The sequence below is a fragment of the Trichophyton benhamiae genome (genome assembly GCF_000151125.1).
Source record: "Trichophyton benhamiae CBS 112371 chromosome Unknown contig00075.49, whole genome shotgun sequence".
Classification (NCBI taxonomy): Eukaryota; Fungi; Ascomycota; class Eurotiomycetes; order Onygenales; family Arthrodermataceae; genus Trichophyton; species Trichophyton benhamiae.
In genome coordinates this window covers 448486-474771 of record NW_003315103.1, presented here as the reverse complement: position 1 = coordinate 474771, position 26286 = coordinate 448486, and the positions used below count along the sequence as shown (strand labels likewise).

At 50.4% G+C, this 26286-nt stretch overlaps 14 protein-coding genes across 14 annotated transcripts; 6 read left to right on the top strand and 8 right to left on the bottom strand.

The window, feature by feature from the left end:
* Window positions 1-225: 225 nt before the first annotated feature.
* On the top strand, window positions 226-2631 carry ARB_08021 (pentatricopeptide repeat protein; the record flags this gene model as incomplete). Its single annotated transcript, XM_003013863.1, has 1 exon — window positions 226-2631. The coding sequence occupies one exon, from the start codon at window positions 226-228 to the stop codon at window positions 2629-2631; it is 2406 nt and encodes an 801-aa protein (XP_003013909.1).
* Window positions 2632-3686: 1055 nt separating this feature from the next.
* ARB_08020 (uncharacterized protein) lies at window positions 3687-4334 on the top strand (the record flags this gene model as incomplete). Its single annotated transcript, XM_003013862.1, has 2 exons — window positions 3687-3747; window positions 3823-4334. 2 exons carry the CDS (start codon window positions 3687-3689, stop codon window positions 4332-4334), a joined length of 573 nt encoding a protein of 190 aa, XP_003013908.1.
* A 541-nt stretch (window positions 4335-4875) lies between these two features.
* On the bottom strand, window positions 4876-6065 carry ARB_08019 (uncharacterized protein; the record flags this gene model as incomplete). The annotated part of the gene is made up of 3 exons (XM_003013861.1): window positions 4876-5107; window positions 5177-5889; window positions 5961-6065. 3 exons carry the CDS (start codon window positions 6063-6065, stop codon window positions 4876-4878), a joined length of 1050 nt encoding a protein of 349 aa, XP_003013907.1.
* A 301-nt stretch (window positions 6066-6366) lies between these two features.
* ARB_08018 (uncharacterized protein) lies at window positions 6367-8731 on the top strand (the record flags this gene model as incomplete). The annotated part of the gene is made up of 5 exons (XM_003013860.1): window positions 6367-6470; window positions 6527-6891; window positions 6947-7111; window positions 7155-7764; window positions 7822-8731. 5 exons carry the CDS (start codon window positions 6367-6369, stop codon window positions 8729-8731), a joined length of 2154 nt encoding a protein of 717 aa, XP_003013906.1.
* Window positions 8732-8894: 163 nt separating this feature from the next.
* ARB_08017 (DUF6 domain protein, putative) lies at window positions 8895-10300 on the bottom strand (the record flags this gene model as incomplete). Its single annotated transcript, XM_003013859.1, has 2 exons — window positions 8895-9811; window positions 9964-10300. The coding sequence occupies 2 exons, from the start codon at window positions 10298-10300 to the stop codon at window positions 8895-8897; spliced, it is 1254 nt and encodes a 417-aa protein (XP_003013905.1).
* A 667-nt stretch (window positions 10301-10967) lies between these two features.
* ARB_08016 (uncharacterized protein) lies at window positions 10968-12392 on the bottom strand (the record flags this gene model as incomplete). Its single annotated transcript, XM_003013858.1, has 3 exons — window positions 10968-11312; window positions 11459-11783; window positions 11866-12392. 3 exons carry the CDS (start codon window positions 12390-12392, stop codon window positions 10968-10970), a joined length of 1197 nt encoding a protein of 398 aa, XP_003013904.1.
* An 829-nt stretch (window positions 12393-13221) lies between these two features.
* On the bottom strand, window positions 13222-15010 carry ARB_08015 (Protein phosphatase 2C, putative; the record flags this gene model as incomplete). The annotated part of the gene is given in 4 exon segments (XM_003013857.1): window positions 13222-13685; window positions 13780-14040; window positions 14106-14579; window positions 14599-15010. The coding sequence occupies 4 exon segments, from the start codon at window positions 15008-15010 to the stop codon at window positions 13222-13224; spliced, it is 1611 nt and encodes a 536-aa protein (XP_003013903.1).
* A 458-nt stretch (window positions 15011-15468) lies between these two features.
* ARB_08014 (uncharacterized protein) lies at window positions 15469-15786 on the bottom strand (the record flags this gene model as incomplete). Its single annotated transcript, XM_003013856.1, has 1 exon — window positions 15469-15786. The coding sequence occupies one exon, from the start codon at window positions 15784-15786 to the stop codon at window positions 15469-15471; it is 318 nt and encodes a 105-aa protein (XP_003013902.1).
* Window positions 15787-15996: 210 nt separating this feature from the next.
* On the bottom strand, window positions 15997-16959 carry ARB_08013 (acetyltransferase, GNAT family; the record flags this gene model as incomplete). The annotated part of the gene is made up of 2 exons (XM_003013855.1): window positions 15997-16758; window positions 16900-16959. The coding sequence occupies 2 exons, from the start codon at window positions 16957-16959 to the stop codon at window positions 15997-15999; spliced, it is 822 nt and encodes a 273-aa protein (XP_003013901.1).
* Window positions 16960-17238: 279 nt separating this feature from the next.
* On the bottom strand, window positions 17239-19087 carry ARB_08012 (uncharacterized protein; the record flags this gene model as incomplete). The annotated part of the gene is made up of 5 exons (XM_003013854.1): window positions 17239-17636; window positions 17735-18022; window positions 18091-18378; window positions 18456-18771; window positions 18962-19087. 5 exons carry the CDS (start codon window positions 19085-19087, stop codon window positions 17239-17241), a joined length of 1416 nt encoding a protein of 471 aa, XP_003013900.1.
* A 177-nt stretch (window positions 19088-19264) lies between these two features.
* On the top strand, window positions 19265-21353 carry ARB_08011 (uncharacterized protein; the record flags this gene model as incomplete). The annotated part of the gene is made up of 3 exons (XM_003013853.1): window positions 19265-19486; window positions 19551-21158; window positions 21219-21353. 3 exons carry the CDS (start codon window positions 19265-19267, stop codon window positions 21351-21353), a joined length of 1965 nt encoding a protein of 654 aa, XP_003013899.1.
* A 318-nt stretch (window positions 21354-21671) lies between these two features.
* On the top strand, window positions 21672-22456 carry ARB_08010 (uncharacterized protein; the record flags this gene model as incomplete). Its single annotated transcript, XM_003013852.1, has 2 exons — window positions 21672-21922; window positions 22114-22456. The coding sequence occupies 2 exons, from the start codon at window positions 21672-21674 to the stop codon at window positions 22454-22456; spliced, it is 594 nt and encodes a 197-aa protein (XP_003013898.1).
* Window positions 22457-22755: 299 nt separating this feature from the next.
* ARB_08009 (uncharacterized protein) lies at window positions 22756-23514 on the bottom strand (the record flags this gene model as incomplete). The annotated part of the gene is made up of 3 exons (XM_003013851.1): window positions 22756-22962; window positions 23023-23386; window positions 23471-23514. The coding sequence occupies 3 exons, from the start codon at window positions 23512-23514 to the stop codon at window positions 22756-22758; spliced, it is 615 nt and encodes a 204-aa protein (XP_003013897.1).
* Window positions 23515-23823: 309 nt separating this feature from the next.
* ARB_08008 (uncharacterized protein) lies at window positions 23824-26171 on the top strand (the record flags this gene model as incomplete). Its single annotated transcript, XM_003013850.1, has 3 exons — window positions 23824-23883; window positions 23942-24193; window positions 24252-26171. 3 exons carry the CDS (start codon window positions 23824-23826, stop codon window positions 26169-26171), a joined length of 2232 nt encoding a protein of 743 aa, XP_003013896.1.
* Between the last annotated feature and the right edge of the window lie 115 nt (window positions 26172-26286).

Genomic DNA, 26286 nt, shown 5'->3' with positions numbered 1-26286 from the left:
ATCGCAGCTTTTTTTGTCCCAAAGGCTCGCAGAAACATCTTGACATGAAGTGATTCACCGACGGACCAGAGACCTTGCGATACAAAGTTGTTTCCATACTTGTACAGCGATATTCTGTATAAGTCTTGACTACCAGAGCTCTCCGGACACTCTTACCCTATATATGCCCACAAATTCCATCTCTCAAGTTATGGGCAGCAGTTCCATAAGAGGCCTGACAGAGTTATGAGCCCTCTGGGCGGCGGGAAAGCAGGCCTACGCTCGCAGCTATTTGGCATTCTGTCGACTGTTGCCCATGCTGATTCCGTCCGGATACCGTCGAATACATCAATTGCGCGGAAACAGTTCACTTCTCTTTCACCCTCGTCGAGATATGCTACCAGCCTCAGAAGCAGCTACGACGAGCCAGACTCGGAGATACCACCTCCGGAACCGACCGTTAATAGAAGCCTTCGAGATCCCGAATCATCCTCCAGGCGAAAAGGCTTAGCAAGACGACGAAAGTCGGAGGAAACTGGTCGTCACGAACAAAATGAGCAGCCACAGCACCGGCGTATAGATATACCCCAACGCAAGCAAACACCTACGTCCCGTGTGAATGAACAATCAAAACCCACCCATAGTGTTGCTCCTCCCATAAGTGCTCCTTTGAGGTATCTAAAGGGCTATAACCTATCACAACCAAAGCGACGGCAGCTTCGTGGAAAGATTGAAAGTGAGTGTGCGGGTATCCAATCCTATGGAGACCATGCTGTTCATCCAAGTGAATATTTGGTTAGAGAAATGTCACTCTATCCACTCACGCACATTCATCCGAGCTGGAAGAAGAACTTGAAAACACTATACGATCATAAACGCCGCAATGTACCAGTATCGGAAACTTGGAGATTGTTGAGCACAGAAGACTCCGAAGTCGTGCGTCGATGGATCAAGAGTATACTGAGTTCTCCTCGCACCGAACCCCCTCCTTCTGCACGATGGCGGCGACTTTGCCGAACTGAAGCTGCAAGGCGGTGGCCGATTATGATATTATGGCTTCTTCTACACTCGCCAGCACAAGCCTTGCGGTTTCTAGAGGTGACAACAACTCGGTTTTCTCCTTCATTTCCCATGGTTGCAGACTGTTTTATCTTTCTTGAAAGATTTCATGTTGCTGAATTTCAGGACTCCCCAAAACTGAAAAGCAGATATACACGTGTTTTAGAGCACTGTCTCCGTCCGGAGGTTTTGCCTTATTTGTCAAGAGACTCACAGACCGGGTTTCGGCTCTACCTTAAATACTGCGAACACCACAACCTAGTGAAGTGCTTCAACTATGTTCTCAAAAACCAAAAATTTCTCTCCCTGGAGACATTGTTTTATTTCACCGACCTTTTTACTAAGAATGGGGATATTTCAGCAGCGTTAACTTCGCTACGCCTTCTTATAATGCGATTCGAATCCCAAAAGCCTGTCGGGTACCAGAAAATTTCGGATCGCTGCTGCAACCTTCTAAAGTTAGACCGCTACACTCGTCAAGATGATGGTACCATCTCCTTTGATATCCTGCCAAGGATACTACAGATGGGAGTGCAGCCTGATTTGTCGATCTTCAATATCGTGGTGTCTAATGCTTTGAGAGCAGATGACTTGGACACTGCGCTGCAGATAGTTCAATTGATGGAGAACCAGGGGGTAACACCCGACTCGTATACTCATCTTTCAATATTGCACCATGCTGTACGCCTCAGGGACCACGAAAAGGTGGACCATGTACTCAGCAAAATTGCCAAAGTCGATTCCCTATCCACACAGCCACACCTCGTCAGCAAAACGTTGCACGCAATGCTTCTTTTTCCTCACAATTCAAGCCCGGGCCAGACAGGGTCAATGGAATCATTTCATAAAATGCTTGACGTTTATAAAAAGTCACATCAAATACAACCACTAGTTGACCTAGGACTTGTACCACGCAGCCAGAATGATGAACTGCTTTCAGCAAGCAAATCTCCGCCCTCGAGTCAAGCTCTTAATATTATGATCACCGCACACCTAAGGACACGCCCTCATGCTGACAAAATTTGGAGATACTTCACACGATTCCAAGGATTGGTAGCCAGCGGACACCCCATGATTACGCCTCTGATATCAACAGACTATGTCTTCAACAGCTTCCTCATGGCACTTCGCTTTGAGCCTCAAACGATATATAAATGTTTCAAGATTCTGAACTACATGCTTCAGCCTCTACCTGAAGTAGCTGTTCAAACGATGAAAGCCCATCACAGCGGTCCAGTTCCACTGCGGCCCGCTCAACCATCTCAACGAACATGGACAATCTTACTGAACACGTTAATATCTCATAACCAAATGCAAGCTGCAGAGAGTCTTTACAAGACCATGAAAGAGCGTGGAGTGGAGATTAACGATGTGGCCTGGAACATATTAATCCGAGGATACGCTTGTAACCAAATGGTTGAAGCAGCCGCTAACGCACTCAAGGAGATGGAGAGGCAGTCTTGGAGCCCCGATGGACATACAGTCAAGGCTTTGGGTTTCATTGAGAATCAAGAGTTGCTACGGACCCTCCTTGATCGCTTAGATGCCAGCGAGCCTGAGTTGGAGAAATCTAAGCTTGTCACCAAGCAGTGAGAGATGCTGATGTATAGATAAGCGCTTGAATAATACGCGGATCTAGTCAATATTGTACTATAGACATATTGTATTATACGATGCAATAAATAATTGAAACGAATAGATGATCATTATACAACAAGGCGTTCTTTGTAGTATTTTCTTTTACCGTTTACGCAAGTCAGGGTTTCGTAGAGATTTAGCCAGGTTTCATGATTTGTCTAAAAGTTGCAGTTACTCCTTTTCCCTTGCACACGCCAATTACAAAAATAAGAGAACATAAAAACATAACCCCATAAGATGCAAAAGTTGACTAGTTTCCGAAAAAGAGGGATATCTGAACCGCAATAGTTAGAAATAGTATTCAAGCTCGATTCAGGGAAGCCTACACTTACGGCCATGATGATGCAGCAAATGCTGACATATGGACTTAATCTCTCGCCCACCCTGGCGCATTTCCAGAATATACCAAAGAATCTGTGGAGGTTAGCAAGATCATTACTGCTGGGAGTAAGCATTTGTATTACCCATTCTGATGGCGGTCCATGATCCCAGGCATTATGCTGTGTGCATAGGTACTTGTACAGATAATCAAGAGAATCACTAGTAGAAGTGATTGGAAATTGAAGAGGGCAGCCTAGGGAACATTGTCAGATAAAAACACCTTTCGGACTAGTATAGATTATCCAAAGCAAAGATTCCAGCATACCATGACTGTCCAGTAGAGCCTCTATCTTCTATGAATTAAACTGCGTGCCGGCGATGCATTTCTTGTCTGTATCTGATGCGCTCAACAAGAAAGTCGACAGTGGCCCCCGCCAAGTGGTCATCACGTGATTAAACATTTACCTAGGTAGACGCGCGCGCTTGTCGAGTAGTTAAGCGCTTTGTAGCTTCTTGACTTCTTCTCGATGCTCACCATCGAAAACACCAACAACACAGACAGCAGCTTTGCTCGGAAACACTGCAGTTGAAGGGAGAACATTCGGCTTTTTTTCTTGCATCAGAAAAGGCGTACTAACCGACAGGGAATCTGACCGAAGGATAGGAACGAGGAGTAGAGGCGAGCAATAATGTCAGAACCGAGGGTTCGCTTGACACGACATCAAGGCCAACTGAGCTTTGGCCCTGAGAGTATGGCATTTCTGAGAACCCCTCCTTTTTTTTTTTTTTTCTTTGTTTTCGGCTACTAACAGTCATATTGTGCAGTTCGTCAGTTTCTTTACGCCTACGGTGACACTACTCCTCATTCTAGCTACCCTCAGGAGCCCAACCCTGAGACTGTTCGCGTCCTCGATGAGATTGTAACAGATTTCGTTATTGAGACTTGCCACGAAGCAGCCCAGGTCGCCAACTATTCAAACCGTCAGAAAGTTAAATCAGATGACTTTCGCTTCATTCTACGTCGGGATCCTATTAAGCTTGGCCGTGTTCAGGAGTTGTTCCGGTTAGAACGAGAGCTTAAGGAGGCTCGAAAGGCCTTTGATCAGAATGATGATCGTTTAGGCGGAAACTTAAAGGAGTCATCTAAAGCAGAACTGGCGGATCTAGCAGGCGAAGCTGGCGCACAAGATGACAACTTCGCAAAAGACGGCACCACTGGACCGAAGCCTAGAGGCAAGCGAGGAAAGTATAAGAAGAGACAACCCCCGGCCGACCAGGCTGGTAATGGCACAGGAAAGAAACGCAAAGTAGCCTCTTTTGATGGTTTCTTTACATAAACGTGCCTTCCTTGATTAATATACCTCCGACTATTGTTAAGTCTTTCATTTGGCCTGCAGAACCGCTCAACTGGATCAATCGAGCATGCAAGCAAACAAATACATTCGGGGACAAAAATCCGCTACCTACGATGCATACTACATAACTGCATCCCATCCCCTGGCCTTACCAATCGCTAGAAAAGAGGGATGAATAACATCCCGGAACTATTCCAGGAACGCATTATACCGGGTATAATCGTGACAGCAGATTATGCATACACGTCACGCGATCGGCACCAGTTACTGTATCGGCCTCTCGAACACCAAGTATATGACAGAAACAGGAATTCGTTTCATTCGTCTACCTGATTAAAAAGCCCCATTGATCGTGGACATAATGCAATCATAACTCCAAAGACGCCTTCGTTTTCCCACAACCGACGTGAAGCACGACTCCAAAAGTAAATTTATCGAACGGCCTGCCAGCTCCATAACTACAGTTAAGACTGGGGAAACCTGGTGAAGGTGAAGAACATTCTGGCGACTGTCTCGTTTCTCTTTAAGCTCGCAGCTCCTCGGCTTGAGGGCCACCTCGTTGACCACCTCGGCCTCTGTTGGATCGGTGACCGCGCTGACCACCGGATTCTCCAGCGTTGCCTCCAGTTGCATTACCTTCGCCGCCTCCTCCAAGGGTAAGCTGGGCAGTTGCAAGCCGGTTGGAAAGCTCCATTTGTGTACGGATGGAGTTCGCAAGATATGAGACCACAAGGACGTCCTGGATGTGTTTGTTACTGTCAAAAGGGGTTAGTGTTTATAGTTCGACTTTGTAAAATAGAAGTATAAAGAAGTTGAGCACATACAAGTCACTTTCGATCTCGGCAGCATCCACCTTTGGTGCGAGTGCGAGGGCGTTGAGCAAAAACTGGCCAAGAGCTGTGGAAGCTGGCGCCTCCTCGTCCATAACCGACTCCACGTATCTGGAAACACGGTCAATCATACCAATGACCTCCTCGATAGATCTCTCTAAGCTGTCGATATCGGTGAAGAGGTTTGTCGCCCGGTCTTCCCTATCCCGAGCTGCCGCAATTGCCTCCAAACCGTTCTTCTCCGCGTCTCCATATCTGATCTCGTATGGCACTGGTATGAATGCTGCACTATCCGCAGCTCGTTCCGTTGTGACACCGACTGGCGCAGAGATATATGTCCTAGTCACAATATCCTTCCCAGGTTCGGTGGAAACCGTCAAGTGAACAGCTGGATGAGGCCATGTTCCATCACCGTGCCCACCGTAAAAATTCTGAATCAAAGCGGAAAATGTGTTGAGTTCCGACGAGGTGGCATACCATCCCACGAGAACCTCCTTGGGATTGGCCTTCAGGTGAAGAGAGAGCATCTGCTTCTGGTATTCCATATCAACTTCAACCTGGTCAGTCGTCTCCGTGTGGCCAACAGCGAAACAGGTCCGGATCTCGACCTCAGTCCCATCTTCGGATCGAGTGCCAAGTAGGGTGCCGATAACTCGTTCCTGGTCGGCATTGCGTCGGAGAGAGTGATCGAGGATAGAGAAGATAGCCTATAAACCGCATCTTGTCAGCCTATACACCTTGTATCCTGCCTCTGCTTCCTGTGCCGTTTTCCGCTTACCTGGGGCTGTATGATAACGCTGAGAGGGGCAGTGGTGGGCGCAACTCCTACGGTAGCTGGTCCCAGAGGCCGCGCAATATGGATAAATGAGCCGGTGTCAGCCATGATTGCAAGAGGAGCAGGTAGTATCGTCCTTGGTCAGTGCTTCTGGCTGGCGGCGATGCGATTCAACCAACGTTCGTCGTCTGCGTCGTCTTCGTTCTTCGAGATGTTCATTATTTGTGTGTGGCGGAAATTTTCTACGCTTAGATAAGATAAGATCGAGATCAGAAAAGCAACCTTAAAATAATAATAATAAAAAAAAAAAAGCTGTAAAAAGTCAACAAGAAGATAGCTCTCGATTGAAGGTAGTCCCTGCACTGGATTGCTAAAGTTGGCTTGCTAGTAAATCTAGAAGCCTGGCACCATGGCGATTCAGCATAAAAAAGGCGGAGGCCATCGAGGCAGAGGATCCAAAACTGGCCGGAGTAGAGGGCGCAAGTTTGAGACCTCCCGGCTCAAAGATGTCCGGTAGGAAACCGAGCTATTGTTGTGCTGTTAGGACAATATACTAACCGATATAATAGTGAAGATGAGTCTTCTGGAGAGGAAGAAGATGTAGATGTCCAGCCGGCCGAAGACATGAACGATAGCGAGGGGACTGATGTGTCCTCCGAGAGTGGCCTGGACGAACCACCGAAGGAGAACTCGTATAGCACTTTGCTGAAGCTGCTGAATACCGATGCAAAATCAAATGAGCCGGCGCGAAAGAAACGAAAGATAAAGGCCAATGAACCAGATGCAAACCTGGTGGAGGTGTCGATACCTACAGCAGATGATATTGAACAAATGGATGAAGTTGCTGACACGGAGGCATCAGCATCAGAGGACGAAAATATGGACGATGAAGGCTTACCTGGTGAAGATTATGCTGAAGATATTGGTACAGATGGTTAGTGAATTTTGAATGTTACTTGACCAGGGCTTTGGCTGATGATATTCTATAGGCAGAAACGACATGTTTGAGCTACACTTCGGCAACCCTGATGAAACAGAGCTATCTCAGAAGATTCAAGCATGCTCAAAAGCATGGAAATCTACAAAAGCAGACCTTATTGATGGGCTGTATTCTGTGGTGTCTATGCCGGATGTCGAAGGAAATTCAAGTGCCAGTCTGCCTACGACACCCTCACCCGCCGAACTTAAGGTAACTAGTCCCGGAAGCTTGTTGGTCCGTTCGATTGCTAACATACCGCCAGCTCAAACAAAAACTAGCAAGGAATACTGTATCATTTGACCGTCTTAATAGCTGCTTGACCCCTTACATATTTGGATATCATGATACCTTCTTTTGCTCTCGAACAACTCAAAACTCAGCCAAGCTACGGGATCTATACTGTTTGCATGCTTTGAACCATGTTCTGAAAACAAGGGACCGTGTGATTAAAAATAGTGCTATCTTGTCGAGGGAAGATAACGGTGATGTTGAGCTCAGAGATCAAGGCTTCACACGTCCCAAGGTTCTAATAATACTGCCAACTCGACAGGCATGCGTTCGAGTTATCAACTCATTCACCAAGATTTATCCCATGGAACAACAAGAGAACAAGAAAAGGTTCATGGACAGTTTTTCTGCTGCGGATAGTGACGAATGGGCTCACAAACCAGACGACTTCAAGGAGCTGTTTGGAGGTAATGACGATGACATGTTCCGGCTAGGCTTGAAATTCACGCGGAAATCGCTTAAATTCTTTTCGAAGTTTTATAGCTCTGATATCATCCTCGCGAGCCCTCTTGGCTTGCGAACGGCCATAGAAAAGGAAGGGTATGTATCAATCTCGACTCCTGTGACGTTGGTGATAGCTAATAGCGTTTAATATAGAGGGAAGAAAAACGAGAATGACTTTTTGTCTTCTATTGAGATGGTGATTGTTGATCATGCAGATGCGCTCATCATGCAAAACTGGGACCACGTTGAGTACATTTTCTCCAATCTCAATCTTCAGCCAAAAGAAGCACATGGCTGTGACTTTAGCAGAGTGAGGCAATGGTACCTGGATGGACATGGAAAGTTCCTCCGCCAGACGCTGGTATTCTCAGCCTTTAATACTCCTGAGCTGAACGCACTCTACAATACACAAATGCAAAATGTTTTTGGAAAGGCGAAAATTATGTCCAAGTACGAGGGTGCCATGTTGAATCTTCGGCTCCCGATATCCGTCAAGCAGACCTTTTCCCGCTTTGATTCTGCTTCACCGCTGAAGGACCCCGAAGCTCGGTTCCAGTACTTCACTCGAACTGTTCTTGCTAGCCTTGCTCGAGGCTGGACAGAATCAAGTTCCCGAAAGAAGTCAGGGGGAACACTGATATTCATTCCGTCCTATCTTGATTTTGTCCGTGTTCGGAACCATTTTGCCAATTCCTCGCAAACGGAGAATATATCCTTTGGCTTGATATCGGAGTATACGTCTGTACGTGACTCTTCGAGGGCGAGAAGTCACTTTATGAATGGTCGACATTCGGTGCTCCTATATACGGAGCGAGCACACCATTTCCGCCGGTATAATATCCGAGGCGTCACAAACATTGTGATGTATGGGTTACCTGATAACCCGATATTCTGGGGAGATCTAATTGAGTATTTGGGATCTGCCGCCGGCGGTACAGCTACTCCAACAGTCAGGGTGCTTTTCTCCAAGTGGGATGCTCTGAAGCTTGAGAGGATAGCTGGAACTGCTAGGGTTCGAAGTATGTTGTTGGAAAAAGGGGGAGATACCTTTACCTTTGTATAACCACGCCCGTGTATAGATACTATAAAGAGTAGAATCTCACCAAAACCAAGTGAATATTATATTTTACGTCCATCTAGATGGACGGGTCATCTATTGAGTAAGTCCCTTTTTCTTTTCCTTTTTTTGCTTGTCTCTATATAGCAGTCTTTTAAAAGATCTAGTATCAATCATTTCTGTGTTGACCCAGCAAGGCTTCTGTTTCGCCTTCACTGGCCGAAGAACGATCCCGAGCTTTCCATGGTTTAGGCAAAGCCTGATCCTCGACATCATGGTTCCCATTGGTATTCTGCGTTTCTCCCGGCTTCGTCTGGCTGCTCGTATCCTTCTTTTTACTCTTTCCAGCCGCAAGTGCGACATACAATGCACTCAGCAGAATGACTGTAGAGCCTAGCAAACTTGTAGACGATGGGGTAGTGTTCCATACCACCTTGTCATAAAAGAGAGCAAAGACAATCTGCAGGTAAATCATGGAGGTAGCACTAGATCCATGTGTAGATGGTTTCCCATCAATCTTTGGCGGTACGTACGAAAGACCCGCAGTAACCAGGTACTGGAAGAGAAAGCCACAGAGACCCAAGGCAAGGAGCAAAAGCAGCTCGTTGGTGTTTGCTGGCATTCTCAGCTCAGCTCCTGGGATGACTAGAACGGCCAGGAGACACATCACCGAGGTCAAGAGGGCAAAGTAGTTGACACTGACTAGCGGGTGGGCACGCGGTCCAATTTTGCGTATTAGGGTATATGCCGACGTAGCTCCCATGACTCCCACCAGGCCGGCTCCAACAGCAATCAGATGCTGTTTGGTACTGGGCTCTTTGACAGCAGTGTCGAATAGAAGGGTTGAGTCATGGAGGTCCGTGGCTGCCTTTGCGTGAGGTTCTTTGGGAAAAAGAGCCGCCGGCCGGGCAATGAGGATGACCCCCAGGATCGAAATGACGCCCGCGAGCTGCTGGCTTCTTGTGAACTTCTCGTTTGGCATGATGAACGAGGCGACGTAGCAGGAGGCAATGGGGCAGAGGAAGGTCAAGACGGTAGCCTCTGATAGCGGTAGGTATATGAGGGAGTAGTACAAGCTGAGCACGCCTATGAAGCCGCTGATTCCTCGCAGTATCAGGAGCGGGCGTACGGCTCTGGACCCGAAGGGCTCGGGTACTTTCATGTACCACATGTAGATGAAGCTGAACAGGGCGGTTGCGGGCATGCGTGCTAGGAGGATCTGGGGTACCGTTAGCTACGTAGCAAGACAACGAGAGGACGAGTAGTTAGAAGAAGAATGAGGAAGAGACTGACGTGGAACGGCGTCATGCCTTTGCCGTGAGGTCCGTCTTGCTCAAGCAGTCTGGCCATGACGTTCATCGTGGCACCGAAGAACTGCGCGAGCAGGACGAGCAGCATGCCTTTACCCTGCAACCACATCTGATGCGTCCTTTGCAGCCATCCGGATGATTTGCTGGAGGTTTCCGAGCTGGTATTGTCTTCATGGCTTTGGTTGGCGCTGCCGGGGGTGTCTTTGGCGGCGTTTGAAGGCTCTTCCGGCGGTGCGGGAGAGCTCGAAGCTCCCGCGGCGGACATGGCAGTCAGCTATTAGTGCAGCAACAGGTTGATACAGCTATTGAACAAGCCTGCTGCTGGATAATAGGCAGAATTGGAGACTTGGTCCTGCTGCCTCGCAGGTCGCTTTCGTATTCAAATATTGATATTGATATTGATAACTATTGATAGTTGAAGGCGGGAAAATTATTTATTTGGTAACTTAATTCTCGGCAAAGGATTTGTTTACCCGAGGGCGCATCTAGATGCAGCAGACCGACATATTGGTTACATTGAGATTGACAGATATTGAGACTGATCTTTTTATATTGTTAGACACTAAGAAGAAGATGATATTGATCTTGCTAGTCATGACGGTAAGATATTATGTTTACACACAGAAAGAAGGAGAAAGAGCTTAACCAACTGCCGGTAACAGTCTTCGAAAAGGAAGAGAGCATATAGAGCCCTGAACTGTAGAGCAGCGTATACATCAGTGCTATTAGGTTAGTATAGAACGGTCGCAGTCACAGTCACTCCTTTCCCGCGGCGCTCGAGGCATGCCGGTCGGTCTCCTCGTCGCTCCCCGACGGTGACACAGGCCGGCTGGCCGTGTTATGCAGTGATGTCCTGCTCCTCATCATCTAAGACGTGTCAGCCAGAGAAAGAGACGTTATCAAGATGCGTTATGACGGATCAAATAGCTTGTTTATAGAGAGAGAGAGAAAGTCAAACATACCCACGAACGAACACCTCCAATCAGCCCGAGCGAGTAACCTGTAGCAAAGTCCTCGCTTCGGCCAGCTACGCCGGGACTCTCAGGCCTGCTGGGCGGATCAGCATGTAGATGAGCCCTGGAGGCCGCAGCAGATCCCCAGTTTGGACCGGCCTCTCGACTCGGGCTGGTAGGACGGCTGTTCTGCCAGAGGTGGCGGAGCTCCTTGCTCAGCTCCTGGCCCGTAGTAGACCAGTTGTTCTTGATGGCGTTACGCAGCTCGGTGACATGTCGTTTGATTTCGAGCTCGTTCTTTTTGACCCATGAAACGTTCAGTTCCTGCCGTGAAGCCCCCCGCTTGAACTGGCGAGCTATATACTTATCATAGTCCCGAACAACCCTATACAAACCAACCATTAGTAGGAGTTTGATGTCTGGGGTGAGGGAGGGGAGTGATACTTTGTGATGATGCCGGTGGTGCTCACGCCCTCTGTACGTTGCGTGACGAGGAACTTGCCCATCTGCTTGATGGGGGCGTAGATGTCGTCTCCCTCGTCCGCGCCGTACGGCAGGTCGTCGTGAGCCACGTAGTCGATCTGGTGTTCCTCCAGGAACTCCGGCGTGACTATCCAGGGGCAATTGGGAATAACCTCGTCCACCCACTTGCAGTGGCGGATAGTCTCTGCCCGCTCCGCCTCGTTCAGCACCGTCAGGCCCTTCCGTTTGTGCGTTTCTGCATCGCCCGTCACCCCGACTATGAGATATGTGTTTGGAATCAGCGTCTTTGCCTGCTCGAGCTGTCTCATGTGTCTGTATGCTTGTTAGCACACCGCAAAGTAGCAGTTTATATATCAAGTTATCAAGTAGGCAGTAGTAGAAGCTGTTAACGCACCCCAGATGGAACAAATCAAACACCCCATCCGCATAGACCCTCACCGGCCTGTCTGTCGGCGGCGGATTGGTATGGTACCCCTTTGGATCCTGGATTCCGGCATGCGTAGCTGGCTTCATCTGAGCCTGGGCTTGAGCCTGAGCCTGAGCCTGCGCCTGTCTCGCTTCCACCCTCCGCTTGGCCCTGTTCTCGATGTCGACGCTCGCCTCCGTCGTCTCGGACGGCTCGCCGGGGTCAATGTTGCTTGTCCTCGCCCTCGAGCTGCTGGTGCTGGTCGACGCGCCGTCTGCCACTGACCGTCTTCGAGCCCGCTTGCTAGGCGGCACTTCCGCAGCCGCCGCCGCAGCAGCAACGGCCGCAATGCCGGTGCCTTTCTCCTTCTTCGGCGTGCATGTAGCTGTTTCTTCGCCCGAGGCGTCGCGGGAGGTCGGCTGGAGCTCTGCTGGCTGCTGCTGTTGCTGCTGCTGGGGCTGCGGGTGTAGATGCGAGGAGCTCCGCTTGCGTTTGGACGCAGCCGGCGACGACATGGCGGCTTGATGGAGCGATAGCTAGCAGCTTCTCCTGGCCTAGACGAGCATTGAAGGCAGGCTGCCGGGTGATGTCGGTGGATTGCAGTCGTAGTTTATTATTTGTGTGCTGGCGCCAGGACGAAAGGCGAGCTGTTCGTTTGAGCTGCAGAAACAAGTTTAAAAATATTTTTCTTGTTCAGGGGCGCGACTGGTGGATCACCTTTTATATTCCATGCAATTAGTATTTAATATCCATGTAGGTTTTTATTTTTTTTAATCTCTCGAGTCTTGAGCTAGGTGTAGATCTACGGCCGGGGGAATTTGCTGGTTGCTCGCTGGTTGGCTGGCTGCTGGCGGTGGTGCAGTCTGGATAGCTGCCAAATTGGCAGCGACAGGACGCAGACAAGTCCCATGCTTAATGGATAGAAATCTACGGGAAGAATAAACGTATTTGTCTGTTGACGGAAGAACAAAAAAGTAACTAGTACGTTAAGGTAATTAAACACATTTGCGTGCAGCTGAAGCTGTAGCCGGAGCCGGACATAGCATAGCTGGCGGTGGTCGTAGTGATAGTGATAGATAGAGATAGCATGGGATTCCCTTTCCTCAGTCATTCATAGCATGGCATGGCGTAGCAGATCAGAGCATAGCATAGCACAGCATAGCATAGCATTGCATATCATGACGGGCATGGCATGGCATGACGTAGCAGGCAAACTCGGGCACGCGAGATGAGAGATGGAGAGAGAGAGAGAGAGACAGAGAGATAGGATAGGGCAAGAGGGAGAGGGAAACGGGAGAGTGACGGTAAGGGGGAGGCGGTAGAGATTTGGGGGGGGATTAGTGACTACGACGACCGTTTGGTATCTGAGACGGAGTTCGGGGATGAGTCGGCGGTTGGTAAGGGGGAGGCTGAGATGACACGCGGGGATTCCGTCAGGGCAGCAATAGGAGCAGAGGTAGCAGACGTTGAAACCGAAGCCGAGTCAACGGAATTGGCGTTTGCGTTTGATGAAGTCGATTGGGGACCCGGCGTGCCTTCTCGCTGCTGCCTCCGTTCAGTCTCGGCGGCGTCGTTGGTCTCGCCGGCTTCGTCAGCGTCAGCATCAGCGTCGGTGGTTCTCCGGACCTGGCTCTCTAGGTCCTTGTCTTCGTCTGCGCTGTCAAACATCTCCTCGTCACCCATGTCGGTGAGCACCTCGGTGCCGTCTCCAAGCAGGATGATTCTGCCTGACCGGCCGGCGGGGCCAGCCGAGTCATAGTCTGAGCCTTCGTTGAACTGAGGACGCACGCCTGGGCCACGGAAGCTGGCTGTTGGATCATAGAAAAGAGAAAGAAGAGAAAGCAGTTAGGAATTTGTGTTGGGAAAGTTATGAAGGAGAAGAAGACAACGACGCAGTCTCACCGTATTCAGGGGGAGCACAGGGCCCGTCGCCGTTGGCCACGCGCTCTGCAATGGTGTTGTACCACTCCTCCTTGGTCTTGCCGTGCAGCAGGCCGACGATGACCATGGTCATGTTGTCGCAGCCGAGGCCGCCGGTCTCTGGGTCTGAGGAGAGACAGTTGTCCATCATGTTCTCGCAGATGCGATGTAGCTCCTGCTTGGCCGCAATGCCTCTTCTGACGAACTCTACCACCGCCTGCGACGACTGGCAGTCCCATATGCCTATAATATAATACAGTGGTTGTTAGCGGTAGCAAAAAGCGATGGTGGAAAGTGATGATGCGCACCATCACATGCAATGACGAGAAACTCGTCGTCTTCGGTGACTTCATGGGTTGTAACGTCCGGGTTTGCGGTGACAATCTGCTGTTCGGGGGAGAGGTCTGCGGCGCGCTTGAATTCAAAGTCGCCCAGGGCCCGGGAGAGGGCGAGGTTGCCATTGACTCTGCCAAAGTCGACGAACCCTCCTGCAGCACTTATCCGCGCTTTTTCTCCTGCAGACAGAGAGTTAGACGAGGAAGAGCAACCAAAGTAGAAATAGAAGCGTACCCTCGTTCTGTGGCTTGTGGTCAAAGGAGAGCGGTTTGGCCCGCCCCTTGACACCGAGGACAGATCTGGAGTCTCCCGCGTTGGCCTACCAGATGTGAGTAGGAATATAATACCAGTCAGGATATAAAGATGACGCACCACTCTGATCTTGTCTCTTGACACTATGGCCACGGATGCTGTGCAGCCAGAGATTTCATTCTCATACTGGGGGTCTATAAGACGTTAGTATACCCAGGTAAAAACAGCGGTAGGGGAGATTGTGGGTGTGCGTGTGTGTGTGAGAGTGAAAAAGAGGAAAAAAAAAAAGAGAAAAAAAAAAAAAAAAAACAAGACCCTCCAAGATGGCCCGGTCAGTAGCGAGAAAGCCGTCCCGCAGAGCCTGCTCGATGTCCCCCCTGGCAAACGACTCCTGCCGGGCCACGATGCGGTGGACGTTCTCGCCCGCATACAGGGCCATCTGCTCCCCGCCATGGCCATCGTACACGCCAAAGAAGGACAACCGCTTGTCCGCCGGCGTCGGGCCACCACCCGCACCGTGGTGGCTGCTGCTGCTGCTGCTGCTCCTGTCGAGGTCTGTGTATTTGGCCTGGAGGTCTAGCACGGCAGCATGGGCGTCTTCCATGGCGATTCTCCATCCCTGCATCGCGGAGAGGCCGTACACCACGCACTCATCTTCGCCTTCGTCGGACTCCTAGTAGCAGCGGGTTGTCAGCAGCAATTTCTCTCGATCCCGTGGCTATCTTCTCCCCCGACGGAGGGCAGCAAGAGGTACCTTCTTGACTATCGGCTGAGACAGCGTCTGTCCCATGGTTCCGGCAGCGAGTCGTGTCTATCCAGGCTGTATGGCAGGGTGCGCAAACTCTCATGCAGCGGCGGAGAGGCGGGGGGGGCAGGTGTTTGGATAGGCAGAGGAGAAGGTCGTCTCGTTCTCTGGCCGTCTGTCCGCCGGTCTGTCCCTGTCTGTCTGCTGTCGGTCGTCTGGTCTGCTCTGTCGTCGGTCTGTCTGTCGGTCTGTCTGTGTCTGTCTATGGTGTTTGTTCTGGCTGCAGGTTTGCCTGCTGGGTCGAGGGAGGTTAGTTTCGTTAGGGCTGAAGGAGGCTTTCAGGCAGCGAGCGACAGGGGGCCAGACAACTTAGCTGGTCCTTTATTGGGGAGGGAGTCCTTCTCGCTCTCAGCCGGGGCTGCTCGTCTGGCCGTCGGCGTCTGCTGTCGCTGGCGGCGTCTTCTTGCTGGCGGCGTCTCTGGTTCTTCTTCCTGTTGCTGCTGGCTTGCTTGGTTGTTCTTCGTCGGCTTTGCGGGGCGAAAAGTTGCAGGTCGAAGTTTTGGTGCGCCGTGAAAAGTTTGTTTTAGTTGGCGGCAGACAAGGAAGTACATAGCCAGAGACAGTGGAATAGCAAGAGATAGTGTTAGTAGATACATTTAGTAGATAGTACGTGGTAGACAGTCATTAAATAGTATAGGAGATGGTCATTTAGTGTAGGAGACAGTCATTGAGTGTAATAGTGGCCATTTAGTACAAGAGATAGTCATTGAGTATACGGAGTAGTCTAGATCTAGAGCTGACAGGGAGCCCGGCAAGACAAGACAGACAGTATAGCAGTAGTATAGACAGTAGTATAGAGACGAGGACTACAGATCCAGGCACAGGACCATGTTGATGCCTGTCCGGCCGGGCCCGTAGTAGTCCTGCACCGTCCGGGTCTCCTCGAAGCCGCGCCGCTGGTACAGCCGTCTCGCCGCCGCCCGCTCAGCGTCGACCCAGAGATGCACCGTCCGGCAGCCCTCGCGCCGCAGCTGCTCCTCGACGGCAGCCAGCAGCGAGCCTCCAATCCCCCGTCCGCGGTGGCCGGCCTCGACGCAGAGCTTGTGCAGCAGCGCCTTGTCCTTCATCCGGACGTAGAAGACGTATCCAGCGACGGTCGAAGACGCGGAAGAAGCGGATGAAGTGTCAGACGCAGCAGATGCAGCAGAATCGGTGCGAGAGAAGAAGAGACGCGAGCTGGGCTTGCGGCAGAGGCTGAGGTCGAGCGTCAGGGCCTCGGAGGGGGGGAAAGTGCGGCGTTCGATGCGGGCGACCTGGGCGAGCACGGCGGCGGCGGCATCCTGGCTGAGGCTGCGCAGGTCGAGGACTTTCGCCTCCGGGTCTGCTTCTCTCCTTTCCCTCCTTTCTCTCCTTTCCCTTCCTTTGGCGTCGTCGGCGGCCATCGCAGGCTGAGAGAGAAAAGCAGAAGTAGCGAAGCTGAAGTTGAAGTCGATGAAGATAGATAGAGAGAAGATGACTAAGCGGGGATGGTGTTGACGCGAAGAGATTAAAGACTTCAAGGCAGAAGAAGACAGGTCGAAGAGCGGACAGGATAGAAGAGAAGACAAGAGAAGACAAGAGAGGACCTGCTAGGGACGAAAGAGAGAAAAAGAAGAGAAGATGCCGCCGCAGGACGACAAGAGGCAAGCGGCGCGGGAAGTCATCGACATCCTGCATGAGATCTCGACGCTGCTGGTAAGAGATGACCCTAGACAGACAGACAGACAGACAGACAGAGACAGAGAGAGAGAGAGAGAGAGAGAGAGACTGATATCATGTAGAATACGCATCTGGACCGGACGGAGCTGTCTCTCTGCGTCTCGCTGATAGAAAACGGAGTCAACCCGGAGGCGCTGGCAGTGAGTCTACCCCTATACAACGACGGTTGAGCGTTGGCTGACCTGCTAGAATGTGATCAAGGAGCTCAGGAGAGTCGACGGAGACGACGAGCGGTAGTCGACAGGATGTCTGACACGATACAATGCGTACTTCATACAATGTTGTGTTGGAGACTGCCGGACTGTGGTATTTACAAGGACAAGGGAACTAGATGTTGATATGGCTACCTGCTATGTACTCGTCTTCTCGGCCTTCTTCGCAGCATCCTCGCCCTTGACCTCCTTTGCCTTGCTCTCCCGCTCGTCATCGCTGTCTCCCAGGCTGAACGGGTCGTTGTCTGCCACGGGAGACGGCTCCACGGTCGACAGCGGCTGCCACTTGCTCGACTTGTTGGCCGTGCTGCGGGTGCCGGCACTGGCATTCGCGTTATTGTTGGAGGTGCCGCTGGTGTTGTTGTTATTGTTGTTGTTGTTGATGTTGCTGCTGGCGTTGGCAGAGAACGAGTCCTGGATCTCTTCGGGCGGGCCCTCCTGGAAGGATACCTTGCGTCGGTCGGGCGAGGCAGAGGCGCTCTTGCTCTTGAACAGGTCCGGGTTGGCCTGCGGGCGTGGAGGCCGAGGCGGAGGCACTACCATACCCTCTTATTAGCACACAGCTATACAACCTTTCTTCTTCTTCTTTTTTTTTTTAATGGAATATAATGTATAAAAAGATACATGTACGTACCCTCGTTGTCTCGTAGCTCAAGAGAGGAAAAGTCGTCGCCCAGGACATGCGGATCGGCATCGTATCTCTCGCGGTCCACGCTGCGGCGGTTCGGATAGCCGTACTGCTGCTGATGCTGCTGCTGCTGCTGTCTCTGCCCATACTGTCTCTGGCTGTGGCCGTACTGCGCGTCCTCGTCAGACTCCTCCCCGTCAAGCCGTCTCTTGAAGTTCTCCACCCAGCTGTTCACCCGCGACTGCGTCTCCAGGAACCCCTTGCGGATATTCTCCTTGATAATCGGCAGGTCGTCTATCCCAATATCCATCAGCATCAACATTAGCAAAATAATACTTTTCCTGAAAAAAAGTCATACGCACCGTCAAGGAAGCTGTGTTCCTTATCGTAGAGCTCGTTCGGCTTCAGCCCCTGGCCCCTCTGCCCCGACGCCGGGCCGTGGTCCCATATCGACGACGACGGCTGCTGCTGGTACCCTCGTCTCTGGTCCGCGCCACTGTAGTGCTCGGCCAGCTGGCGCGCATACCGTTCGTCGTCCTCCAGCTGGCTCTGCGTCGTCGACGTAGCTACCCCGCCAGCGCTCGGTCGAGGGGGCACCGCCGGCCGTACTTCCTCCTGTGCATCCGGATCAGACATGCCTGCGCGCACCACTAGTTAGCATCCCGTCTCTCTCTTCCTCTCCCCCCCCCCTCTCTCTCTCCCGCAGTTTCTATATCAGAGTCCCTACCCAGCAATGCATTGAATGCCCGCTCGACGTTTCCATCACTCGCTACCACCACCGCTTTTATCACAGGCGCGTCGATGTTGGGGAACGCCTCCTTGAGGTCGTCTATTATCCTCTGGTACGGATTCGGTGCTCGTGGCTGTCCCTGGCTCTGGCTCTGGTTCTGCATGTTCGCGGCCAGGTTGAGCTGCGAGGACGATCGGCTGGCGGTGTTGGCGGATGTCAGGCCCGTCTCCTGCGGCTCGTCGTCAAAGTCCAGCGGGCGAGCGGTCGTCGGCGACTCAGGGTTCAGGCCCGTGGCTTTCTTCGGAGTGCTTGTCTAGACGCAGCCAGCTCGTCAGTGTTCCAGTCTTCTATCTCTTCTTCACCTAGGAAAGGCTGGTAGCTGTAGGTAAATATGCTGCCTGGTAGTTACGCACTGCTCGGTCTGTCTCTGCCATGCTGGCTGGCTGTCACTTTGCGGCTGGTCCTGTATCACTCTCGGTGTCCCAGTAAGTCAACAATATCACTCTCCGTCTCGGCTCTGCAGCTATCAAATTGAGATTCACTTCTTCTTCTTCTCTTCTCTTCTGCTTGTCGTCGTCGTCTTCCTCTCTTCTGGTGTTTTTTCTACTAAGTCGAACTTGTGACGCCATCAGACTGCTTACGTCAGCGAATAACACTCGATCGACCCCAAAGTCGCCAGAAAGACATCTACATCTACATCTACATCTCCTGGCTGCGGACGAGGATAGGATACAACCAGCCATGTCTAGGATGATATAGACACTTGAATACAGGCGACATGCCAGCTGCTGTTTGCTCGACCTGCGATGGACGCATTTGATACCCCTGGGCAGTTCGTGGCTGCGCTGTACAAGCCCACAGAGCTGCTGCCCATAGCAAGACACAGACAGGGCTTGCTCTATGCCATTGAAAAATACCCCGTCGTTGTCCTTGTCGGCGAGACTGGCAGCGGCAAGACCACCCAGCTGCCGCAGTTCCTCGACCAGGCCGGATGGTGCAACGGCGGGAAGCAGATTGCCATCACCCAGGTGAGTCTCGCCTGCTTAACACGCAACTACCAAACAGATATACTAATAAAGATACCATGTATAGCCCCGTCGAGTTGCAGTGACGTCGGTTGCAGCTCGTGTGGCAGGAGAAACAGGATGTCAGCTCGGTCAAGAGGTCGGGTACTCCATCAGGTTTGAGGATGTCACTTCGGCGTCGACACGCATCAAGTTCGTGACAGATGGACTGCTGCTGCGAGAAGCACTCGTGGACCCATTGTTGTCCCGGTATTCTGTCATTATGGTCGACGAGGCGCATGAACGCTCAGTCAGTACAGATGTGCTGCTCGGTGTGCTCAAGAAGATCAGGAAGCGAAGGCCAGAACTACGCATCGTCGTCAGCAGCGCCACGCTCAAAGCTGAAGACTACATGCAATTCTTTGCGGGGCATGATGCCACCGAAGACAACGAAATTGCAAGAATCATCACCCTAGACGGGAAAATGTACCCCGTTGACTGCCTCTACCTAGAGTCCCCTGCAGAAGACTACGTCGAGCGCTCCATAAAGACCGTCTTCGATATCCATACCACCGAACCCGAGGGAGACATACTCCTCTTTCTCACCGGCAGAGAAGAAATCATATCTGCCACCCAGCAGATATCAGAACAGGCGGCGCTTTTACCCCAAAAGGCGCAAGCACTTCTCCCAGTACCCCTTTATGCCGGCCTGACAGCCGACCAGCAACTCTCTGCCTTTGAACCTGCTCCCGAAAACACTCGCAAAGTCATCGTCTCTACCAACGTGGCGGAGGCATCGGTCACCATCGAAGGCATCGTATACGTCGTCGACTGCGGCTTTTCCAAACTGCGAGCCTACGATCCATCTACCGGTATCGAAAAGCTAACTACTGTACCCATCTCGAAGGCCTCAGCCACACAACGGGCCGGCCGTGCAGGAAGAACCCGCGCAGGCAAATGCTTTCGACTATACACCGAACAATCCTTCCTTTCCCTGCCGCAGGAGACCACCCCTGAGATCCAGCGCGCAAACTTGGCCCCCATCATACTTCAGCTCAAATCCCTAGGCATCGACAACGTCGTTCGATTCGACTATATATCCTCCCCACCCTCGGAGCTTTTCGTCAGAGCATTCCAGCTTCTTTCCGCCCTAGGCGCCATAGACGACTATGCCAAACTCACCAAACCGCTCGGCATCCAAATGGCTGAGTTACCCGTCAACCCCATGATGGCAAAAGTGCTTCTCAGCTCGACCAAATTCGGCTGTCTGGATGAAATACTGTCCATAGCTGCCATGACCACTCTGCAGGATAACATCTGGTTCAACCAGGATGAGAAAAGAGGCATATCGCCGTCCATCCGCCAATTTGCCGTCGAAGAAGGCGACCACTTGACGTATCTCAACATCTACCAGGCCTTCGTCACCAAGGGGAGAAAGGAAGCCAAATGGTGCAGGGATCATTCGCTCATTCATAAATCCATGATGAAGGCAGTTAGTATTCGGGTCCAGCTTGAAAACCACCTAAAGCGTTTTGGAGTCGATATGGCTAGAAGACAGGCTGCTACCACCGAGCAAATCCAACGGTGTCTCACGACGGGCTTCTTCGCTCATGCAGCTAAAATGCAGCCCGACGGGACGTTTAGGAGTATTACAGGTGGGCTAACTTTACATGCTCACCCGAGCTCACTGATGTTTGTAAGTTTCTCTTTTCTCCTGCTTCGGCGATGGACTAATGAATACTGACTTGACTGGTAGAACCGAAAAGCTGAATGGGTTATTTTCAATGAGATATTGCAAACGGGAGCAAAAACATTCATTAGGGACGTCACTAAGATAGAGAAGGCCTGGTTATTAGAATATGCGCCGGAGTATTACGAGGTTAAGAAGTAGACTTGAATAAATGCCGTTTATAATACGTACCCTGTGGATGATCGAGATTCCATGTAAGGGTATCATAGATATATAGAACAATATTATATCCTAATGAAAGTATCCTATCTCTATAATCGCTTGTTTTTTGTTAGTGGTGGTGGCTGTTGCTTAACATTGCGGATATTTGGTTATTTATCGCGGAGAAATTAAATATTGTTGCTAAATTGGCCAAAACCGTCACTTTGACACCTACAAAATCCCACAAGCACCATCAACTCGTTGAAACATATACCCTACCGTGTCAACAGTATCTACACGCGTATCAAGACGGTCAAGATGCCTCATCATCACCATCATGGCGATGACCATGGCTGCCACGGTGAAGCGGGCCATGATCACAGCAATGATATCACCCCCGCCCTGCAGTCTCTCCTCTACAAGCAGGTTGACTTCGACAAGATCGTGACCATGAACGAATCTGAGCCGAAGGCTGGTGCTGCCATAGTCAAAAAGACATGGGATCAACGACTAGACGAGGAGCCTCAGCTTGAAAGTGATGCAGATGAACAGCTGCTCATGCATGTTCCGTTAGTGATACCCCCAGCATACCCATCATACAAAACACACACTCCAGACAATATCCACTACGAAGAAAGAGTATTCCAGAATCTAACTCGATGCTGACTTGGTATAGATTCACGGGACAAGTAAAGTTACATTCAGTCCTGCTGTACGCTGCGCCGTCCCCCTCGGCTCCAAACACAGTCAAGCTATTTAGAAACAGACCCGACATGGACTTCTCCACTGCTTCGGACCTTGCACCTACTCAGACCATTTCTGTCCCTCAATCCCTGACCGGTTCTCAGGCAGATGTGATAGAAATGCCACTGAACAGAGCACTCTGGAACGGAACCACCTCAATCACGCTGTTTTTTGAAGATAACTGGAGTCACGGTGAGGAGGACGTTACGAAAGTTGGATATGTGGGCTTCAAGGGTGATTTTTTGGCTTTGAATAAGGAGCCTATTACTTTCCTGTACGAAGCTGCTGCGAACCCGAAGGATCATACTGTGATCCAGGGGGTTGATGGAGTTGGCAAGACCATCGGAACTGGAAAGTGATCGGAAATTCTGTCTTCAGACGATATTCAGCGATCTTCTCATGTTAATGACTCAAAATGCTAGACTTTTACAGGCCTCCTTAGCTAAAGCACATTCAGATGAAATCTACAATTTCCATTTCGCCCTTTGTCTAAATGCCGCAGGTGTCTCGACTGTATATATACATATACACATATAGTTAGAGAGTGCGTCAGATGCAGCCCAACAATGCAGAGAGTCCTGAAACTCCGGCAGATGTCGCTATGCAAGTCTAAGGTTAATAATGTGAAAGAAATATCCTCCCAACAGCCACCTTGCCACTACTCCGCAATAGGTTCTCGAACTCTAGCAGGAGCTCTTGCAGGTTCCGCTTCCTGCGCTTGTTCTGCCTCGTTCTCCAGCGTGGTTGTCGGCGCACTGGGAAGCTTCACTCTGTTTGTTACTTGAAGCTCAAGCTTCTCGAGTTCATCCTCTACCTCCTCTTCGTCCTGGTTGGATATTTGCCCCTTAAGGAGCTGAGTGATTTCCTAGACGTATCCGTTAGAATTCAAGCGGTATAAAAGTCAACTATGTATCGTTAATCTTACCTCTTGATAAGCTCTTGCTTCCTCTGTTTCACCCATGAGTTTCTCAACGCCTTCTATACCACCCATTTCACGATGTATAGCCTGCAATACCTTGTTGCCCTGGCTCAAACCAAAGAGGATATCCTTCTGTACCAACGCAAACTCCACGCTACCAGTCAACTTCTCCAACTGCTCAAGCTGTAGATCGGTTTTTTCCAGTAGAGACTGTTGGTATTTCTTCCTTCGTAGAGCTAATAATGCCCGAGGACGGTCGTTCCGAGCAAGACATTGCTTGGCGATCTCAGTCTCACGATCAGTAAGAACAGTTATCCGCTTCTGATACTGATGCAGCTTGTCCCGTTGGTTCTTCAGGTCAAGGATGGCTCTGGTTTAGCTCCAGTTCAGTCGAGTCCGTTCATGAGGGTCTGTCCGGTGGGCGATGATGTTCGACAGCAAGGCAGAAACATACTTATCTTGCGCAGAAATCTTATGTGTGCTCCCGGTGTTCCCCATATTTGTTATATCCGTTCTTCCGTACCCAGGATAGTCCTGACATCCTCTATCATTGCAGTTTACAGCTTCGTCCTCGCCGTCGTCGAAGTTGTCAACGTCGCTCAAATCGCTGCAGGTGACTTTCTGGTCAAAGCGCGAGCTTATCGATAAGCATTTAAAGTTTGAGTTCTCTGCGGGAAAAATAAAATGCCGAAAGCTTAAATTTATTTTTTATTTTTTATCTTTTTTTTTTTCTTTTGGTGAATTAATTATTTAAAAGACGAAGTTGTGGATGGATGAGAGGGTATTAGACGGTGCTGGGAATTGATAATGGCTCCGAGGCACCGTGGAAACAAGTCGACAAGCCTGGGACATGTTCTCGATAAAGAAGTATGCCAAGTTCGCAGCATGTGACGTTATCAATTTGAACTAATGGAACGCGCTCCAGATATACCAGGCAATCCGTAGGCTGGATGAACAGCACCTGGAAGAAACAGGGGAGCCTCTGCCTTTATATACGCATCTTATATACGATAAAATACGACGATCAAATTCAATTTTAAACCGCAGGCCAAAAAAGGTGCTGGAAGATAGCATTGAAAGGGTGCTGGAAATATTTAAACAGGACCGAGCAGCAGAAGATGATGCTGATATTATAGAAGGAGACTTTGAGGGCCTCGAGGAGACCAAACAAGCTGAGGTATTGATTTTCTGATGATTCTACTTCATGCTCTGTCATGGTCTAACAATGCTTTTAGGAACTAAATGGCCTCAATAAGAGCATAGTGAACATGTGGGCACCTCAGCCCAAACCTGTATCGTCCCCGCAGAAGGGCTCAGAAAACACAACGCCGGATGTATCTTCAACGCGGGTCACAGCAAGCAAACGTCGCGTTGTAGGTGGGGAATCGGCACCCAAAAGACGAAAACCAGAGAGCTCAATTGATAAATCCCCGCCAACACATGTGAGCTTGGCTGATCTCGGAGGGGTGGACGATGTCATCCAGCAACTAGAAGAGTTGATTGTTCTTCCAATGACACGGCCACAGATATTTTCTGCATCAAATGTACAACCTCCTCGTGGAGTACTACTACATGGACCGCCTGGTTGTGGTAAAACAATGATCGCCAATGCGTTTGCGGCCGAACTAGGGGTACCCTTCATTGCGATATCTGCGCCGTCAATAATCTCAGGGATGTCTGGTGAATCGGAAAAGGCACTGCGTGATCACTTTGAAGAAGCCAAGAAGGTGGCGCCCTGTCTAATATTTATGGATGAAATTGATGCCATCACACCGAAGCGTGAGAGTGCACAGCGGGAGATGGAGAAACGGATTGTTGCCCAACTGCTCACCTGTATGGATGACTTGGCTTTGGCGAAAACCGACGGGAAACCCGTCATTGTATTGGCGGCTACCAACCGTCCTGACAGCCTTGATCCTGCATTGCGCCGTGGAGGCCGATTTGATAAGGAAATCAATTTGACAGTACCCTCCGAGCCCGTAAGAGAACAGATCCTCAGGGCTTTAACAAGGGAAATGAATTTAGCAGATGACCTGGATTTTAAATTCCTTGCAAAGGGAACCGCTGGCTTTGTCGGTGCTGACTTGAACGACTTGGTTTCAACCGCTGCAACTGCTGCGATAAAACGGTACCTAGATCTGTTGAAATCCGCTACTGGCGAAGAAATGGATATTGAAGAACTACCTCCGGCTGGGGTGAGCAAGAAGGTTATGGAACTGCGCCAGCTCATTAAACGTGCCCGTGAGACACCTCACGAAGCTGATCCGCAGATATATGTGTCCAATGAAGACTTCCTCACTGCTCTTCCCAAGATTCAACCGTCTTCCAAACGAGAAGGGTTTGCAACTATTCCTGCCACCACATGGGCCGACATTGGCTCCCTTGGCTCTGTACGTGAAGAACTTGTTACGGCCATTGTCGAGCCGATACGCAATCCTGAGATTTACTCTCGAGTCGGAATATCTGCACCTACTGGTGTCTTACTCTGGGGACCGCCCGGTTGTGGTAAGACTTTGCTTGCAAAGGCTGTGGCCAATGAGTCCCGAGCAAACTTCATCAGCATCAAGGGTCCTGAATTACTTAACAAGTATGTGGGAGAGTCTGAACGTGCTGTTCGACAGGTTTTCTCTCGAGCCCGGTCTTCGGTTCCATGTGTAATCTTTTTCGATGAACTAGATGCTTTGGTCCCTCGACGAGATGATACCATGTCAGAAGCATCAGCACGCGTCGTTAATACGCTACTTACCGAGCTCGACGGGCTTGGAAGCTCGAGAAACGGAATATATGTGATAGCTGCTACCAACAGGCCTGATATAATTGACCCAGCCATGCTGCGTCCTGGTCGCCTTGAAACACTGTTGTTCGTGAACTTGCCAGGACGAGACGAGCGAGCAGATGTGCTACGGACACTCATACGGAAATTGCCCATTGAAATGACGGATGAGTTGGTGGAACTTGCTCGATCATGCGAAGGGTTTAGCGGAGCGGACCTGGGCTCTTTACTGCGCCGAGCAGGTTATTCCGCGATCAAGAGGAGAGATACTATCAAATTTGAAGACTTTGTTGCTGCAAAGCGAGAGATACGGCCTAGTGTAACGGATATGAAGAAATATGAAAGCCTCAAGAAGGACTGGGGCGGTGGCAGCGCTTTTTAACTATTGAAAATAGAACATGATGCTTGATTGAATTTTGTATTGCATATTGATACCCCCCTTTTTTTCACAATAAAATAGACTCTCTTCGTTGTCAAAAGAATTTATTAGATTGACT